The sequence below is a fragment of the Danio aesculapii genome, chromosome 2 (genome assembly GCF_903798145.1).
Source record: "Danio aesculapii chromosome 2, fDanAes4.1, whole genome shotgun sequence".
Lineage (NCBI taxonomy): Eukaryota > Metazoa > Chordata > Actinopteri > Cypriniformes > Danionidae > Danio > Danio aesculapii.
This window is the reverse complement of record NC_079436.1, coordinates 1,967,242-1,988,488: the sequence shown is the minus strand read 5'-3', so window position 1 is coordinate 1,988,488 and position 21,247 is coordinate 1,967,242. Positions and strand designations below refer to the sequence as shown.

Here is a 21,247-nt window from a genome sequence, read left to right as displayed (position 1 = left end):
TTACATCAGCATTAAAGTCTTATCTTGATAATGAAAACAGGACGTGACTCGAGCCACAACAGAAGTCTGTGAGAATGTTCATTTTTCTCAAAAACACAAACTATCACCCACAAAATAAAGAGCTACCATTTGTTCCTGATTTTTTGATCTGTAAGATTATGGGAGAGGAACTGCGAGTAGGCGCCTTCTCAGACTAGTGTAAGTCATAACTCTGGCTCTGGAAATGTGGGTTCCTGGCAGGAGTGTGTGTTTTTATAAACCGCCCTGAACATGGGAATGTAATTCAGGCTGACCAGAGAAGACCTCTTAAAGAAACATACTTCAGGGATCCAAAAAAATGAGGCCCGAAAAACAGCATCGGCTATTTTAAAAATGTGCGACAGGAATTGAGGGAGACGTGTTAAAAGACTGCAGTTTATTATATAAGACTATGGTTTATAATTACAAGATATTTTAAAATTATGTTTCTCTAGGGCGTCACGGTGGCGCAGTGGGTAGCACAATTGCCTCACAGCAAAAAGGTTGCTGGTTCGAGCCTCGGTTGGGTCAGTTGGCATTTCTGTATGGAGTTTGCATGTTCTCCCCGTGTTGGCGTGTGTTTCCTCCGGGTGCTCTGGTTTCCCCCACATAGAACATATTCTGGATAAGTTGGCGGTTCATTCCGCTGTGGCGACCCCAGATTAATAAAGGGACTAAGCTGGAAAGAAAATGAATGAATGAATGAATGTTTCTCTAGATTTATTGTTTTGTGTTTGAATAAAAAAAGGAGTAAATAAGATGACATTTTCTTCATTCATTCATTCATTCATTTTCCTTTGGCTTAGTGCCTTATTTATCAGAGGTTGCCACAGCGGAATGAACCACCAACTATTCCAGCATATGTTTTATGCAGTGGATACCCTTCCAGCTGCAACCCAGTACTGGGAAACACCCATACACACATTCTCTCTCTCACACACACACACACACGCACACACACACACACACACACACACACACACACACACACACACACACACACACACACACACACACACACACTAAGGCCAATTTAGTTCATCCAATTCCCCTATAGCTCATGTTTGGACTGTGGGGGAAACCGGAGCACCCGGAGGAAACCCACGCCAACACGGGGAGAACATGCAAACTCCACACAGAAATACCAACTGACCCAGCTGGGACTCGAACCAGCGACCTTTAAACTGTGAGGCCACAGTGCTAACCACTGAGCCACCGTGTCACCCAAGTGTTGTCATTTTATATAAAATAAAAAATATGACATTTGCCAATATTTATATTTTTAAGAAATGAGAAGTCAATATAATTCATACAATAAAAATCGTCTATTTTACAAACGTGCAACAGGAATTATTGGGGCTTAAGGGGGCTAATAATATTGACGAATAAATGGTTTAAAAAAATTTTTTAAACGCCTTTCATTCTAGCCAAAATAAAACAAATAAGACTTTCTTCAGAAGAAAAAATATTATAGGAAATACTGTGAAAAATTCCTGGACCTTTTCAACATCATTTGGGAAATATTTTACAGGAGGGCGAATAATTCTGACTTCAACTGTAAGTGCTTGTGTGTGTCTGTGTGCGTCTGTTCACATTGTTTATTGTGTTTGACTAAAATCCAAACTGTGAAAATCTACATTACACAAAGTGAGCGGAGAACAATTACGACCACATTACAGCTCTGAACAAAAGAGGAAGGAAGAAAACACATCTGCTTTATTTCTTCAACACCCACACACACACACACACACACACACACACACACGCACACACACACACACACGCACACACACACACACGCACACACACACACACACACACACAGAGAGAGAGAGAGAGAGCTAAGGAATAAGCCTTTTGAATGTAAAGTTGCTGAATTCCTCCCTCTGTGGATCATCAACACACACCACATGCGAACACTGAAGAACTGAGCTCCATATATCAGCGCCTTTCAAACACAGAGCAGAGCATCAGCATCTCAAACACACAAGAGACAAAGAAAGAAAGAGTGAGAGAAAGAAAGAGAACGAGTGGTTCTGAGGGAAAACAAAATCTAATCAATGGCGGATGATTTGTTGAAATCGTTCTCTCTTTATGCGGGTCAAAGACGAGGCGTCTGCTCTGTGTGTGCCTGCCTCGCATTCACTTTACACGAGTCCTTTAATATGCATACAAAGCGTATTAAGAGCACGAGTATACTTAAATGCTTTTAAAAGTAACATGCGCAAAAAATACGGATGAAATAATGTTCATTCAGCGCAACATAGCCGGCAGCTAGCCCTCTGCAACTTTCACATGGTCGCTCACTGAAGCCAAGCACGACTGTGGCCGGTTGGTACCTGAATGGGAGACCACATGGGAAAGCTCCTGAAGTGGTGTTAGTGAGACCAGCAGGGGGCGCTTAACCTGCGTTCTGTGTGTGGGTCCTAATTGATAGGGACTCAGTATATTGATCGGTACTCTATAGCTGCTCAGTGAACACCATCTTTCGGATGATTCTCTGTGGTCATTACCTCCTAACCATCCCCATATCATAATTGGCTTCATCACCAATTAGCTGGTGTGTGGTGTGCAGTCTGATTCCCCCCATAAATGTGTTAAGCGCTTTGAGTGTCCAGAAAAGCGCTATATAAATGTAAGGAATTATTATTATTATCACATATATAGGTTACACTATAGGTTCAGTTATTTAATATAATTACCAAACAGCATTTATTAACTATAGACTATTTTAATGTGGTGATGTCATTGGCCTATGAACATTTCCTGCTTGTTGTCAAACTATTTCATAACTATAACAAGAGGCAATTCAATCATATCTTATCATATCATATCATATCATATCATATTGTGTTAAATAATCATAATTGATCAAACTATCAATATGTGGACCTTTTTAGATTCTCAGAAGCTATGGAAAATAAAAATGCAAAACAGGAAGTACGTGGAGACCATTGTTATTGTTTACACCCCTCAAAATCACGGGTGGGCAAACTCGGTCCTGGAGGGCCGGTGTCCTGCACAGTTTAGCTCCAACACTAATCAAACACACCTGAACAAGCTAATCAGTATCTGCAAGATCACTAGAAATCTATAAGCAGGTGTGTTTGATTAGAGTTGGAGCTAAACTGTGCAGGACACCGGCCCTCCAGGACCGAGTTTGCCCACCCCTGCTCAAAATGGTCTACAGTTTACTAATGCAATATTAAAACCCAAAGTTATGCTTGTTAAATTAGGGATACGCATCAGTAGGTTGTTATAAAGCATTTAAAATGATAATTAACAGTATGTTTAAGTTTCTGAAACATGTAAAAGTATGTTTTCACAGTTCTTGAGGCTCCTTAAATGAGACCAAAATATGGTAATAAAAATGTAACACCTGTTAAAGGTGCTGTATGTAAGTTACAAAGCATAAAAACACCATAATATGTTTGCAGATATTTAGAAACATGCTCAGTGAACATTCTTGTTTATCTGAAAAACAATGCTGAAGTCAGATATTCTGCTTTGGAAATGTTTTTGTTTTGGTCACTAAACCCACCCAATGGCAGTTTAGCCAATTATATTTCAGCACTCCTGGTTGCCTTGCTGGAAAATGGTGTATTCATTCATTCATTCATTCACTCACTCAGAAAGGCTCTGAAAGTAAGCATCAGTGACTGAAAATATTACGAGCGTAAACATTAGGTGAGCAGGTTACACTGTAACCCTGTGTCCTAAAAACATGCTACATGAAGAGATAAGCAGTGATGAGCAATTTGGCTGTTTGCACCGAACGAAATACGATAAATTTTTTTAATACAGCCATTCAGAAGCACAGAATAGTGCACTCACTGCACTTCAGCGAAATGGTAAGGTTTATAATCTAATTAATACATACTAAAACTCTTCAACATGATTAAATGTAGATGCTGAATCACTGATATGTGTTGGTTTGCATTATTTCACAGTTCTAAAGTTCAATTTCAGACGGTTTATTTATTTTCACGATCTGAGGTCAACTATCTGCTGCTGCTTTCAGTAGTATGGCAATAAATGTCATATAAAATGGCATTCAAACTCACATTATTAGCAATTAACACTGAATGAAGCACATGAGGTGTACCTGAGCTGATCAGTTTATCCTGTTGTTCACCAGTGAGAAACAGAAGCCATTTCTAATATATCATTTCGAGGTGTTGGTTAGAACAAAACCTCCCTTTAAATGGAAAATATTCCCCCTATCGAGTGCTGTTGCTTTAATTTAGAACACGACTCAAGTCAGGCTCGCTCCTCAATCTGGCAACCTGCGCTTGCGTTTGTTTTGATCCAGGAATGCAATACCTAATTCAACCACTGGGTGTCAAACGTACATACTGCACCTTTAAGAATATAGATTTTTTAATGGACATCAGGTCAGAACAGATGTACTTCCCGAACATTATACTAACATAAAGTACAAAAAAAACATACATGATTGCTGGAATAATCTTGAAATTTATTTTCAAAAATCCCAAACATTAACATTGCAACATTTTACTTTAATTTTGAGGGTTTTGTTGTATAGATTGCACTTTTATTTATGTGTTGTATAGATCGCCAATTTGATGTTCCTCATCACTCCACATCTGAGATATTTCCATCAGCTATATGCTCAAGAACTTCAAGATCTGTATATTCTGCATATGAAATATGCTGTTTCAGCAAAGAATTAATCCATCAATATATATATATATATATAATATTTTTTTTTTATGTAAAAAGGTTCAATCAGCATTACTGGAGATTTACTTCCAGTAACAGATTTTAAACCCATTGTCCATCCTAATGGACAGACATGTTTGAAAAAAATCCTGATCTTAAAGCTTGCAACGCTACCAAAGATTAAAAAAGTTTAATTATTAAGTGCAAGCCCTCTTTATTTACATACAGTCTATGAATTATTGGCATAACATATCAATAAATCTGAATGAAAACATTGTAAATGTGGCTTGTGTCTGGAGTGAAGTAATGCCATGCGGCTTTTCAGTGCAGTGGATTTTTTCAACATGCCGAGCCTTACCGCCATTTGATTGGATGACAGTCGTCCACTCTCATGGACTGCAGGCTTTAAATTAGATTAAACCACGAAAACATGGGCTCACATGTGATGTCCATTGTAATGGACACAGGGTCCGAAGGGGTTAATGACTGTTGACGTGCCAAAGTGTGATTCCTAAATAAGGTCTTGAAATTTGTCTGCACGTGTTTCTTTTCATAAATATGCCTGACAGTATTGTTTGCAGTGTAAACTTTTTTTAAATAACGAGTAACATGCAAAATAACGTGCAATTCTTCAGTAAGCCAGGAGAAAAAATTAATTAAAACTATAAAAAAATAGATTTCTATAAAAAATATATACATAAAATCGTATATATTTTATGACATTTAATTCCTACTGTGTTGCTATGCATTTATAATTCATAACATTGACTATTTTAGCTCACACTACTGTCTAATTTTTTTCCAGAACACCTTATTATCCAAAAAATGTCTTTTTTTCTCCCTTTAATCACCCAAAACATGCCTCAGCGACTTAATAATTAGCTTTATTGTTTTGCAAGTTTGGCAAATGAAGGTGAATATTGGTCACGGCAACACAACACAAACTAATTAAGCGCAAATTAGACTCGTCGCTAATATACTGTATAATTAACACTTGCACAGAAAAGTTTGATTTGTTTTCTGTTTATCTCTCCACACACATTTAGTCAGGTCTGGCCTCTATAAGATTTCATTTATTTATTATAATTTATATCATTTATAATGAATATCATATACATACAGCGAGGAAAATAAGTATTGAACATGTCACCATTTTTCTCAGAAAACATATTTCTAAAGGTGCTGTTGACTTGAAATTTCCACCAGATGTTGATAACACCCAAAGAAATCCATATATATGCAAAGAAAACAATATTATTTAGTTTATAAATGAAGTTATGTGTCATGAAATGACACAAGGAAAAAGTATTGAACACATGAAGAAAGCGAGGTGTAGTTCGGCAGTGAAAGCCCAGACAGCAGCTGAAATCTCTCAGTAGTTCTTCAGCAACCCTCTGCTCTTCCTCAGTGTAAATGAACATCAGCTGCTTCAGTCCAACATCTACATTAGCAGGAGGATGAAGATGAAACCAGGGTGGACATTTCAGCAAGATAATGATCCAAAACACAGCCAAGGAGACTCTCAGATGCTTTCAGAGAAAGAAAATCAAGCTGTAGAATGGCCCAGCCAATCACCTGATGCGAATCCAATGTAAAATATATAAAATAGAATATTTTGATATTTGATTTGCTCAAATTTGACACATGAGACCCACAGAACCAACAAGACTCTGTTAAAGTCTGTGAGAAACTCACACCTGAGCAATGCATGTGACGTCATTGACAATTCTTGCCAAAATCTGCTTCAATTCCAATCAACAGCTCCTTTGTGACATGTTTAATATTTATTTTCAATTCATTCACTTATTTAAATGTATATTTATTTATATATTTAAAAATGTAAACAAATATGTATAAATAAATATTATATATAACAATATCATTTATATATTCAGAATTTTTTTATGTTACAGTTGAACTAGGGAAACTAAAACCAAGGTTTACAGTGTTTAATATGCATGTAAATATTCTATTTTATTCAACGTTTTCCTCTCTATGCCTTTTCGACCCAGACTGACTTACATTCAGCAGCATACCTTATTTAATTAATTTTCTTTCAGAAAATACTGTACAAGGTAAACATTTCACTAGGCATTCCTGTGCAATCAAACTCATTGCTCACTTGGCTTTACAAACCACACGCTGTGTTGATTTGAGCTCCAGTACAAACTATTTTTCCATTATGAATTGCTCAGTTAATTATTGTATGTGAATAATCTGTTATGTTAAAAGAAACATGGTTTTCCACATCTCAACAAATGTACTGAATGCATGTTGTGCTATGCATTGTATTGAATAAATGCACGTAGTTTATTTACAATATTACCATTGCATCATTACACATAAACAACCATTCATCTGCACTCCCACCTGATATTTCAGTGCAAATGAATAACATCTGGGCGCTGAATGATTAATTTCAGCATTAAAGTGATCATATTACTGTTTTTATTTACTGATTGTTTTATAACTATGTCACCCATCCCCTCTTTGAGCATAAATCTACATAAATCATCTGTTTTATGGAAAAGCATGACTGCATATCTGAGAAACACTGGGGAAAACTAGTCTAGAGTTTGAAAGTGAAACATTGATGTACTTTAATAAACTCACAAGTTCACTCTGTCTGTAAATCATCAACTTTGACATTTTTTCATTGAACTGTAGATCAATATCTGATCAATCTAGTGGTATTAAATAATGGAATAATTGATCTATTCCTGCAGAGAATTGTTCATCTTTAATATGGACGGACGGATGGACAGACGGATGGACAAATGGATGGATGGATAGAGAGATAGATGGATGGATGGAGAGATAGATGGTAAGATAGATGAACGGATGGATCGATGGACGGACGGACGGATATATGGATGGGTGGATGGTTGGATGGACAGATAGATAGATGGATGGATAGATGGATGGACGGATGGATAGATAGATGGAATTTTATATATAGATGGATAGATAGATGGATGGATGGATGGACGGATAGACAGATGGATGGATATATAGATGGATGGATGGATGGATGGATAGACAGACCGACAGATAGACGGGTGGGTGGATGGATGGATGGATGGATGGATGGATGGATGGAAGTATGGATAGATGGATGGATGGATGGATGGACAGATAGATGGACGGATGGATGGATGGAGGGAAGGATGGATGTATAGATGGATGGATGAATGGATGGATGGATATATAGATGGATGGATGGATAGACAGACAGACGGATAGACAGATGGATGGATGGATGGATGGATGGATGGACAGATAGACAGACGGACCGACGGATAAACGGATGGGTGAGTGGGTGGATAGATAGATAGATAGATATATAGATGGATAGATGGATGGATGGATGGATGGACTGATGGATGGACGGATGGATGGACGGATAGATGGATGGATATATAGATGGATGGATGGATAGACAGACAGACAGACAGACCAACGAATAGACGGGTGGGTGGATGGATGGATGGATGGATGGACAGATAGATGGTAAGATAGATGAACGGATGGATCGATGGACGGTTGGATGGATATATAGATGGACGGATGGATGGATGGATGGAAGGATGGATGTATAGATGGATGGATATATAGATGGATGGATGGATAGACAGACAGACAGACGGATAGACAGATGGATGGATGGATGGATGGATGGATGGACAGATAGACAGACGGACCGACGGATAAACGGATGGGTGGGTGGATAGATAGATAGATAGATAGATAGATAGATAGATAGATAGATAGATAGATAGATAGATAGATAGATAGATAGATAGATAGATAGATAGATAGATAGATAGGTAGATAGGTAGATAGATAAACCAACTGACCCAGCTGGTGCTCGAACCAGCGACCTTCTTGCTCTGAAGAGATTGTGTTACCCACTGCGCCACCGTGCTGCCACAAGGGCAAACTATTTTTCTTAATTCTTAATGATGAATTGTTCAGCACAAAACTAGCCATGTGAGCTGACGAAATCAACAAGGTTTGCTCTGATTTCATGTGTACTTTCTGTTGTGCCACCAGGAGTCGCTTGTCTCCATTTTGGTTTGCATTGAACACAGCTGGAGCAATGACACAGATGTGACGAGGCAGAAAAGAAGCACCTCGGCTCTCCGTCCTCCTCCATTCCCCAAAAATAGAGCCACCGGCAGCAGTCTAATATAAACCAGCTTGTGTTCAGAGTGGGGCGTGCTGCTTGACTGAGCATATTCATTGGCTTTCATCTGCATATATTAATATTTTAGGATGTAAAGGTTGAGGAGAGAATCAAATTCAGAATCGTCATGAAAATGTCACAGTAAAAATCCATGTTTCAAAGGGAGACCGATTATGTCACTTTATTTTTACAAGATGTAAAATAAGTCTCTGATGTCCCTAGAGAGAGTGAAATTTCAGCTCAAAATAATACACAGATCCTGTTTTACAACTAAAACAGACCCTTTTAGGCTTTGAGTGTGTCATTATGGTGACTGTCGCTTTAAATTCAAATAAGATTGTGCTCTTTTTAAAAGAGGGCGGGGCTACAAATGCCTGTGTGTCAGCATAGTGGCAGATTCAAAACTGGACTAACGTTATGAGAGTGAAAAACTCTGTTCATTTGTGCTTCATCTAAAACTCTACATTTATAATCCTCTTAATCTATGGTGACTTTGAGCTCTATTTTAATGATCTAGGCGCAAAGTCTAAAGCGCATGGCACAAAAGCATTAAGAGCGTGTCCGAATCCACTTTTGCTATTTTAAGGACGGAAAAATATGGTTTGCGCCAGGGTGCATGGTCTAACAGGGTTGTGCTTCTTCTCTTAATGAGTTCTGGGTGTGTTCTGAGCATAACGTGCATTAAACCAATCAGAGTCTCGTCTCACATTCCCTCTAAGAGTCATTTTACGAGCCATGGTGCATTTACAATTTACATGGTGGAATTTGTAAGTGTAAAAACTGAATGCTTCACTAGCGAGAAAACAGTTAAACAGAGCATCTGCAGCGCGAGGAGAAAGAGCCTCCTCCATTCAGTGTTAAGCACAAAGATTTGAATAAAACTATTTCTAAATTCAGTTCTAATCTCCAGCAAAGGAATAAATGAACAATAATAATGAAGTGTGGTCAAAACACTGAGTTATATCCAAACACACGTCCTGTTCTGATGCCTCATATGGTGATGCAGACGTCTCCAAAACCCCACAGCTGGACAAATCTAATCTTGTGTTTATTAAACAAATATTAATCTGCATATAATCAATAATACTGCTAATAATAATCACATTATACAGATGCAGATCGTCATGAATAAACTGAAAAGCCCCTCGAGGTGAAGAAGGCATGGAGGCAGTGGTGTTTATATTGATGTAGAAAATCATCATTTCTGGATCATTTTAATCCTCTAATTGTTTTTATCTGTAAAGATATTTGTGTATTTTGGTTCATCCTGTGTGTATTCAGCAATGTGTAACACTCCGTCACACTCTTTGCTGGACTTTAGAGTAGCTTTTAGATGGTCAATGGTGCGGTCTTTTTCAGTCTCTCAAAATAGCAACGCACCAACAATGCGCCTTAACACACCTCCTTTATAAACCAGCACACCCATCAGTCCACAAAGTGGCGCAAATGCATTTGCTATTTAAACAACATGACGTGAAACGTGAAAATTACACTTGCATTGGTCTTAAAATAGCAACAAATTGCGCCAAGTCTTGCGCCTTATTGCGCCGGGTGTATGATAGGGCCCCATGTTTTAAAGCGGGACCTATTATGTCCCTTTTTTTCAAAATGTAAAACAAGTCTCTGATGTTTCAGCTCTAAATAACACACAGAAAACTAAAACTACAACTAAAAAAAGCCAAATATCATGCTAATGAGACTCTTTGCAGACTTTAAAATCACAATAAAATATAAACATAAAACAAAACAAAAATAAAATACAATCAAAACAAAACAAAATAAAATAAAATACAAACAAAACAAAACAAGATAAAATGTAAATAAATAAATTAAATTGTATTAAACAAAACAAAATAAATAAAATAAAATAATATATGAACAAAAAATAAAACAAAACAAGATAAAATAAAATATAATAAAACCAAATTAAATAAATAAAAATAAAAACAAAACAATATATAAAAATTTAAATAATAAATAATATTAAAACAAAAAAGAAAACGAAAAGAAAACGAAACTAAATAAAAAGGGAGTGGCACGGTGGCTCAGTGGTTAGCACTGTCGCCTCACAGAAAGAAGCTCACTGGTTCGAGTCCCGGCAGGTCCTGTTGTCACTTCTGTGTGGAGTTTGCATGTTCTCCCCGTGTTTGCGCTATAGGGGAATTGATGAACTAAATTGTCCGTAGTGTATGAGTGTGTTTGTGAATGAGAGTGTATGGGTGTTTCCCAGTACTTGGTTGCAGCTAGAAGGGCATCGACTGTGTAAAACACATGCTGGAATAGTTGGCAGTTCATTCCGCTGTTGAATAAACGGAGTAAGCCGAAGGAAAATAAATGAATGAATGAAAATAAAATAAAATTAAACTAAATAAAACAAACGAGAATCACTAATTTACTAAACATAATTAGTATTGTCATCTTGTAAAATGCCAACACAATCTCACGGCAATTCGTAACGTTTTGATTTAGTGGCTACTTTGTATGAACTCGTACAATCTAATTCAATCAAGTTAGTACGATTTACTCATCCCCCAATGACGGTTGGGTTTAGCGGTGGGGTTATGTGCCATGCCTCCTTTTTAAAATCGTACAATTTCGTACGACTGAACTCTACGAAATTGTACGAATTAGCCACTAAACTGACAAAACGTAAAATACTTACATTTTCTCGTGAGATCAGGCTGAAAATGGTTCATAAAACAGTTATTTTATTTCTTCCTCTGTCGACAAGAGCTGAGAATCAGCACTGAAAATAACAAGCTAACTAAAAAAAAAGCCAAATATCATGCTAATGAGAATCTCTGGAGAATATCACGTCACGGTGAACAAACGTGAAGTTAAATGATCCAACAAGACTTTTGGTTATAGACTACAGCATGACCTAGATATGCGATGCAGAGCGTGATCTCTCCGACACAGAAGGTATACGTGTGTGTGAGCTGTGACCGTTTCTTGTTCTTGTATGCACATTTAAACTATGCGCATGTATAAACTAAACAGCCCCGTCTGCACACTTCGCTATCACAGCATCTCAAGGCAATCTATTTTTGGAGGAATGCCTGGATTTCATTTTTCATTGCTTGTGCCATACTTTAAGAGTGAAAACGACATTCTCATCAGCTACAATTACCCTGGTAATGATGCCAGATTTCAACCATTTAGCATGCTTGCAACTTTAAAAAGACTGTGAAACTAATGAGCCTCTTGATAAACTTACAGTAAATAAATACGTCATGCTAACAAAGTGTGTGGTAATACTGTAGATCAGGGCACCTATTATTGCAAAAATCACTGTTATAAGGGGTTTAAACACAGTTGTGTGTCAGCAGTGTGTGAATATATCCAGCCTCTAATTGTAAAGATGAATTATTCTATTTATTATAATCAGACTTGATAAAAACAGCCTGCAGAAACACTTTGATTGACATTCTCCCTTTGTACGTGTCATCGGATGGGGGAAAGCTCCGCCCACTAGTGACCATCTCTCCCTCATTAGCATAGGAGGTTAGAATTGTTTGTGAATCTGCTACTATGCTGACACACAGGCATTCATAGCTCCGCCCTCTTTTGAAGAGAGCACAATCTCATTTGCATTTAAAGCGACAGTCACTAAAGCACCACAGTTAGGATCAAAGCCTAAAAGGGTCAGTTTCAGAGAGCTAGAAACATTATTTGTATGTTTCTTGAGCTGAAACTTCACACACACACACTCTAGGGCAGTGTTTCCCATCCCTGTTCCTGGAGGCACACCAACAGTACATATTTTGCATGTCTCTGTTATCTGACCCATTAACTTGGGTCATTAAGGTGTTGGAGTCTCTTCTGATGTTATGATAAGTTGATTCAGGTGTGTTTGATTAGGGAAAGGTTGAAAATGTGGACTGTTGGTGTGCCTTCAGGAACGGGGTTGGGAAACGCTGCTCTAGGGACACCAGAGACGCATTTAACATCTTGTCAATAGAGAAATACTCATAGCTTTGCCACTTAAAAACGTGCTTTTTCTACACCAGTGTCACCAAACTTGTTCCTGGAGGGCCGGTGTCCTGCAGATTTTAGCTCCAACCGTAATCAAACACACCTGAACAAGCTAATCAAGGTCTTACTAGGTATACCTGAAACACTCAGGCAGGTGTGTTGAGGCAAGTTGGAGCTAAACCCTGCAGGGACACCGGCCCTCCTGGACCGAGAATGGTGACCCCTGATCTACACTTTACTTATTTAGTGTGCAGATCTGCAAAAATCCTACTGTTTGGAGATGATTACAGTGAGAAGAGACACATTTGTTTGTATAACGTCTTGCAGATGATAGAGAGAGAGACAGATAGAGATTTTTTAAAGCTTTGCTGTTTTTACATAATTTTTTCATTTCACAGTAGAATTAACTCCACAGCAAATCAAAACACAACTCTCCTTGCACTGTTGTTTAAAGGTTTCAACATCATTTATGACCTTGTAATACTTACAATCTATTATAATCCTGCCTGGACCTCTAACAAATGCTTTAAAACCAGCAAAATGACAAAAAGTCTAGTCGTGGAACTCAGTTGTAAGAGCAACAAATAATAACTTGAGTTCTAGTTGATCATTTGGAAAAGTGTCAGAAGGTGGATTTTTTCTGCTGAATCATCTGTTGATCTGCATCAATCATCACAAATACTGCAGAAGACCTACTGGAACCAGCATGAAGCAAAGATTCTCAGAGAAATCAGTCAAGTTTGGTGAAGGAAAAATCATGGTTTGGGGTTACATTCAGTATGGGGGCGTGCGAGAGATCTGCAGAGTGGATGATCAACATCAACAGCCTGAGGTATCAAGACATTTGTGCTGCCCATTACATTACAAACCACAGGAGAGGGACAATTCTCCAGCAGGATAGCGCTCCTTCTCATACTTCAGCCTCCACATCAAAGCTCCTGAAAGCAAAGAAGGTCAAGGTGCTCCAGGATTGGCCAGCCCAGTCACCAGATATGAACATTATTGAGCATGTCTGGGGTAAGATGAAGGAGGAGGCGTTGAAGATGAACACAAAGAATCTTGATGAACTCTGGGAGTCCTGCAAGAAGGCTTTCTTTGCCATTCCAGATGACTTTATTAATCAGTGATTTGAGTCATTGCAGAGATGTATGGATGCAGTCCTCCAAGCTCATGATGGAGTCAGACACAATATTCATTCTGTTTCCACTGCAGCATGAGCACATATTCTATACTGGACATTATTGAAGGTTCAGTGAGCAGACTTTAGTCCAGGCAAAGTCAGACCTTACTGTCCTAATGAAATCAAGACATGATCATATTTTATTGTGGTCAAATAAGCGTCATCTAGAGGCCTTTACCTTTCATATGAGCCACTTCTGATACCAAATGATCAACTAGAAGTCAAGTTAGTATCTGTTGTTCCTAAGAAGTTGATTAACTGCCATTTAAGTTATTTTGTTTTGTGAGAGAGAGAGAGAGAGAGAGAGAGAGAGAGAGAGAGAGAGAGAGAGAGAGAGAGAGAAGCAATGAGAACAAAGGTAGATCTTTCAAGGGTGAGGCAAAGTCCTGGAGAATTTCTAACTAAAAACAAAACATCTGGTGCAAGTTTCCACAGTGAACACAAGAACACAGTGGCCTCCGTAATTCTTAAATGAAAGTGAAGTGATTTGAAGTGAACATCAGTCTTTGTATTGCTGTCCGCCCAGAAATACTGAGCAACTGGGGGAGAAAAGGAGCACGATAACATAAAAGAGCAGAGCAGATGTTCAGGAGATGCAGAAACGACACTGAGCAGGGCACAACGGCAGACTGGACAGATGAATAAAATAAAGTAAAGTAAAGTAAAATAAAATAAAATAAAATAAAATAAAATAAAATAAAATAAAATAAAATAAAATAAACTTCAGATCAGCCAAAATGATGTTTATCAGAGCAAGGAATTTCTCACAGTATTTCCTATAATATTTTTTCTTCTGGAGAAAGTCTATTTTGTTTTGCTTCGGCTAGAAGAAAAGCAGTTCTTAATTGTTTTAAAGCCATTTTAAGGTCAATAATATTAGCCCCCTTCAGCAATATTAGTTTTGGATTGTCTCCAGAATAAACCACTGTTATACAATGACTTGCCTAATTACCCTAACTTTACCCAAATTAACCTAATTAAGCCTTTAAATGTCACTTTAAGCTGTATAAAAGTGTCTTGAAGAATATCTAGTCTAATATTATTTACTGTCATCATGACAAAGAGAAAAGAAATCAGTTATTAGAAATGAGTTATTAAAACTATTATGATTAGAAATGTGCTGAAGAAATCTTCTCTCCGTTAAACAGAAATTGGGGAAAAATATACGAGAGGGCTGATAATTCTGACTTCAACAGCATCACATCACTTCAAAATTTGGGCTGGTAGCACAATCTGATGGGTAATAAATTTCGCCATCAAGACACGCTACATACTTTTAACATGGGAAGTAGGACAAACAAAGTTAAAAGGTAAAACAAATCGACAGAACACTAGACTTGAATCTAATCAAACATCCTTAAAAATGGTCTCTGAAAACAGTCAACGACCCAAAAATGACCAAGAATTAGAGGATCCGCAGAAAACAACACAAGAAAATCCCCAAATCCATCTGTGCGGTGCTTGATATCCAAAAAGATTTGAGGTTGCATTGAGAACTTTGTGTATTGCAAATCTAAACTCTCCATTTATATTTTCAGGAAAGCATGACCTTACAATCTTATAAACTAAACCAAATACTGCAGGAATGTCTAATTCTGTTCCTGGAGACTTCAGATCAGCCAAAACCAAACAGACATGAACCAGATCATAAAGGTGATCAGGGTTACTTTAGTAAAGTTAAATTATGCACCACAAATCGACAAAACTACAGCAAAAGTGTGAGCAGATGAGGTAAATAATAGTACAGCCAGTCAAAATTATTCTCCCTACAGTGATTTCCCCCCCAAATATTTCCCGAATGATGTTGAACAGATTCAGGAATTTTCACAGTATTTCTGATAATATTATTTCCTCTGGAGAAAGTCTTATTTGTTTTATTTCGGCTAGAAGAAAAGCAGTTCTTAATTAATTTAAAGCCATTTTAAGGTCAATATTATTAGCCCCCTTCAGCAATATTAGTTTTGGATTGTCTCCAGAATAAACCACTGTTAAACAATGACTTGCCTAATTACCATAACTTTACCCTAATTAACCTAGTTAAGCCTTTAAATGTCACTTTAAGCTGTATACTAGTGTCTTGAAGAATATCGGTAGTCTAATATTATGTGCTGTCATCATGGCAAAGAGAAAAGAAATCAGTGATTAGAGATGAGTTATTAAAACTATTATGATTAGAAATGTGCTGAACAAAATATAATAATCCTGACTTCACTGATGCAAGTAATTTGAACGTTTCTTCAAATAAAGGAAAACTTATTTGAGTGCAAAACTTACCAAAATGATGAAGGTAACAGGGCCGATGAAACTCCAAATGAAGTGATTGTCGACCCTCAACCAACAGCTGGAAATGAGGAGGAAAAGAAGAGAAATGTCTACTGTGAAAGCAATTACTTAAACACATGCAGCAAAGTTTGAAGAGTGACAACCTTCCTCATTGGAAAGAATGAATTGCTACTAAATGAATGGCTCCCAATACTATTCCTTGAGGCACACCAAGTGTCCACATTTTAGGATTTCTCCATTATCTGACCCGTCTACTGTCTCTAACACACTGATGAGTTAAAACATAAGTTGGAGAATGAGGCTGCATTACACTCACCGGCCACTTTATTAGGTACACCTGTCTAACTGCTCGTTAACACAAATTTATAAACAGCCAATCACATGGCAGCAACTCAATGCATGCAGACATGGATAAGATGATCTGCTGCAGTTCAAAGCGAGCAACAGAATGGAGAAGAAAGGGGATTTAATTGATTTTGAACATGGCATGGTTGTTGGTGCCAGACGGGCTGCTCTGAGTATTTCAGAAACTGCTGATCTACTGGGACAACCATCTCTAGGGTTTACAGAGAATGGTCCGACAAAGAGGAAATATCCAGTGAGCGGCAGTTCTGTGGATGCAAATGCCTTGTTGATGCCAGAGGTCAGAGGAGAATGGCCAGACTGGTTCCAGCTGTTAGAAAGGCAACAGTAACTCAAATAAGCACTCGTTACAACCGAGGTCTGCAGAAGAGCATCTCTGAACACACAACACGTCCAACCTTGAGGCGGATGGGCTACAGCAGCAGAAGACCACACCGGGTGCCACTCCTGTCAGCTAAGAACAGGAAACTGAGGCTACAATTCACACAGGCTCACCAAAACTGGACAGTAGAAGATTGGAGAAACGTTGCCTGGTCTGATGAGTCTCCATTTCTGCTGCCACATTCGGATGCTCGGCTCACAATTTGGCGTCAACAATGAAAGCATGGATCCATCCTGCCTTGTATCAGCGGTTCAGGTTGCTGGTGCTGGTGTAATGGTGTGGGGGAGATTTTCTTGGCACACTTTGAGTTCATTAGTACCAATTGAGCATCGTGTCAACACCACAGCCTACCTGAGTATTGCTGCTGACCATGTCCATCCCTTTATGACCACAGTGTCTCCATCTTCTGATGGCTACTTCCAGCAGGATAACGCACCATGTCATAAAGCGCGAATCATCTCAGACTGATTTCTTGAACATGACAATGAGTTCACCGTACTCAAATGGCCTCCACAGTCAGCAGATCTCAATCCAATAGAGCACCTTTGGGATGTGGTGGAACGGGAGATTGGCATCATGGATGTGCAGCTGACAAATCTGCAGCAACTGCGTGATGCTATCATGTCAATATGGAGCAAAATCTCTGAGGAATATTTCCAGTACCTTGTTGAATCTCTTCCATGAAGGATTAAGGCAGTTCTGAAGGCAAAAGAGGGTCCAACCCAGTACTAGTAAGGTGTACCTAATAAAGTGGCCAGTGAGTGTATATTAGTGCATTATGAAACGGCGATATAGAATGAAAATGCTTTTCCATGTTTAATGGAGTGTTTTTGTCCTAACTATCTGGACAGATGTCATAATAGACAAAAACATATCAAGATTTAAAGGGACGATTCACTCCAAAAAATTGAACATTCGTCATCGTTTACTCTCCCTTCACTTGTTCCGAACCTGACTTTCTTTCTTCTGTCGAACACACAAAAAAGAAAAGATATTTTAAACATTTCTGAAAACCCTTGACTTCAATAGTATTTGTTTTTCCTACAATAGAGGTCAATGGTTACAGGTTTTCAACATTCTTCAAAATATCTTCTTTTGTGTTCAACAGAAGAAAGAAACTTCTAAATGAATTGCAACCACTTGAGAGTGAGTTAATTATCAGTTTTGGGTGAACTATCCCTTTAAGTTAATGCATAAATTTCAATCTTAATAAGTTTTAATTCATTTTTATAATATACAATGCAATACCGTGTCCAAACATGGTAAAATCTTGTTAAAAGGAGTGATTTTGTCCTAACCATTTGGAGAAAAGAAAGAAATTCAATTCATAAACCACACGATGGAGAGCATATTTCATTTTTGGATGAATTATCGCTGCAAGATTTGAAGCCACAGTTCAATATTGAGATGGGAACACAAACATTACTCACGCTTTTTTGGTCCCGTAGCTCTTGTAGTCGATGGCAGCTGAAATGCCCACCACCACACAGGGGAACAGGTAGCCTGATGCGTAATAGTATTTGCGTCTGGAGAATTCGCTCTCAAAGACCTCCACGAGCATGAGGAACAGCTGAACTCCCTCCAAACACATCCAGGAAAATGCAGCGAGGAAAAAGAAATGCAGGACTCCAGCAATCACCGAGCACACGATCTGAACGCAAAGAAACCAGAGGAGTTTAGACTACCAAACAAGTGCAGATTTGCTTTAGAAGAACTTCATTTATCCCCCCAAAAAAAGTAAATGAATGAATTAATTAAAATAAAAGAGTACCCACCAGAGGCTCTGTCATGTTGACGCCCACGAGAAAGAGCAGCTCTGCGATGAAGAGGTTGATGCAGAGGTTTTTGTGGATTGTATTGCGGTCACTCTGAAGGCCTCGGAAGAAGCAGAAGGTGAAGATGCTAATGGCTAGGCAGACAAGAGAAACGGCGATGCCCAGTCGAGTGATGACCGTCAGCAGGAGCTCGTGAACGCTTCCCTCACCCTTGAAAAACAAACAGCAGCATTAAAGGCCATGTCAGCGATGCATAAATAAAGCATACTGTATATCCAAGAGTATAAATCCAGTAAAAGTCAACCATTTTGGGAAAATGTATTTACATTTCTTTCTGAAGTGTGTTTGAGGGAACTTTTATTGGACTTTTAGGAGGACAGTTCTTGCAGTAAAAATCAAACACAAGTCTATTTTGTATGTGTATCGCAAAAACCTCACTCTACAAATGTGGAAATCTGCTACCTTTCTAGAGAACTTGGAAATGTGTTACACTTGATAAGGGGACAATAAAGTGTATAAACTTAACTAAACTAAGCTAAAGTAAACTTAACGTAACGTAATGTAACTTAACGTAATGTCTTGTAACGTAAAGTAAACTTAACGTAGCATCTTGTAATGTAAAAACTTATCGTCTTGTAACTTTATTTAACTTAACGTAATGCAACTTAACGTAACGTCTTGTAACTTGATTTAACTTAACCTAACATCTTGTAACGTAACATCTTGTAACATAACGTCTTGTAACTTAATTTAAACTTAACGTAACGTCTTGTAACTTGATTTAACTTAATGTAACAATGTCTTGTAACGTAACATCTTGTAACTTAATTTAACTTAAGTAATGTAACTTAAGTAAATGTAACTTAACGTAACGTTGTGTAACAACTTCTTGTAACGTAACGTCTTGAAACTTAATTTAACTTAATGTAACTTAACATAACGTCTTGTAACGTAACGTCTTGAAACTTAATTTAACTTAATGTAACTTAACATAACGTCTTGTAACGTAACGTCTTGAAACTTAATTTAACTGAATGTAATGTAACTTAACATAACGTCTTGTTACTTGATTTTAACGTAACGTAATGTAACTTAATGTAACGTCTTGTAACGTAATGTATTGTAACTTAATTTAACTTAATGTAATGTAACTTAACGTAACATTTTGTAACTTGATTTAAACTTAACGTAATGTCTTGTAACTTGACTTAACTTAACAATGTAACTTAACGTCTCGTAACTTAATTTAACTTAAGAAATTTAACTTAACTTAACGTCTTGTAATGTAACAACTTCTTGGAACGTAACATCTTGTAACTTGATTTAACTTAACGCAATGGTACTCAACGTAACATCTTGTAAGATAACATCTTGTAACTTAATTTAATGAAACGTAATTAAATAAAATTAACTTAAAAATTTACATTTAATGAGGAAGTTACGAATAACTTAACATAACTTAATGTAAGCTAACTTAACGTAACCTAACTTAACGTAACATCTTGTAACGTAACGTCTTGTAATGTAACTTAACTTAAAAATTCTAATTTAATGAGTAAGTTCCAAATAACTTTTCATAACGTAACAACTTAATATAACTTAATATAATGCCTTGTAACGTAACGTCTTGTAGCGTAACTTAATTTAACTTAATGTAATGCAACTTAGCATAACGTCTAGTAACGTAACTTAAAAATTCCAATTTAACGAGTCATGTTTTAATGCAATAATTTGACTATTTAATCAAGACAACAGTGTTTAAGCAGAAAAAAACACACAATAGAAATCATCAATGTCAGTGTTCAATTGGCACAAACTGTAGATGGTGAAACTCGATTCGACCATCCCTGCGGATCCGCATTCGATTTAACTTGTTGAGAAAGTTCAAGAAAAGTTCAAGGATTTTATTGAGACTCATCTTTAGTTGTGCACCTCTGAGTCCTTCAGGGGGTTCAACCATTTAATAACAATATACCCTCTTCTGCGGCAGGCTCCATTTACTGGCCCCTCCTGATGTTTAGTTGTTTCTCCGAGAGCACGGCTGCCATGTCACAAAGATTAACACTACGCTGAGCTTACTTTTTTTAACACACACTTAATGTGAGCCTCAGGTGTCACAGATCACTGGCTGAACGTGTGATGTATACAAAATGCACACAAAATGCAAAAAAAAGTTAGGGATTCTCATTCACTGTCTCATCCTAAGGGATATGTCTGTAGCATTCTTTAAAGTCTGCATGAACCACACCTCTTTTTTTTTAGTTCGACAATAGCAATGCGAGCTAACCAAATGAATACGGTTAGTTTCGATTTCATGTGTACTTTAACAATCTGGCCAGAAACAAAGCCGTCGTAATGCCAAAACCCCCTCACAAAGGAAGAAATCTGTTTTGTTTACAGCT

At 37.6% G+C, this 21,247-nt stretch overlaps 1 protein-coding gene across 1 annotated transcript in view; it reads right to left on the bottom strand.

The window, feature by feature from the left end:
* LOC130234359 (adhesion G protein-coupled receptor L2) overlaps positions 1 to 21,247 on the bottom strand; it is a 254,267-nt gene that overhangs the window by 28,687 nt on the left and 204,333 nt on the right. Inside the window, 3 exon segments of the mRNA XM_056464612.1 lie at positions 16,317 to 16,383; positions 18,501 to 18,721; positions 18,846 to 19,055. Of these exon segments, the coding sequence (XP_056320587.1) occupies positions 16,317 to 16,383; positions 18,501 to 18,721; positions 18,846 to 19,055 (498 nt within the window).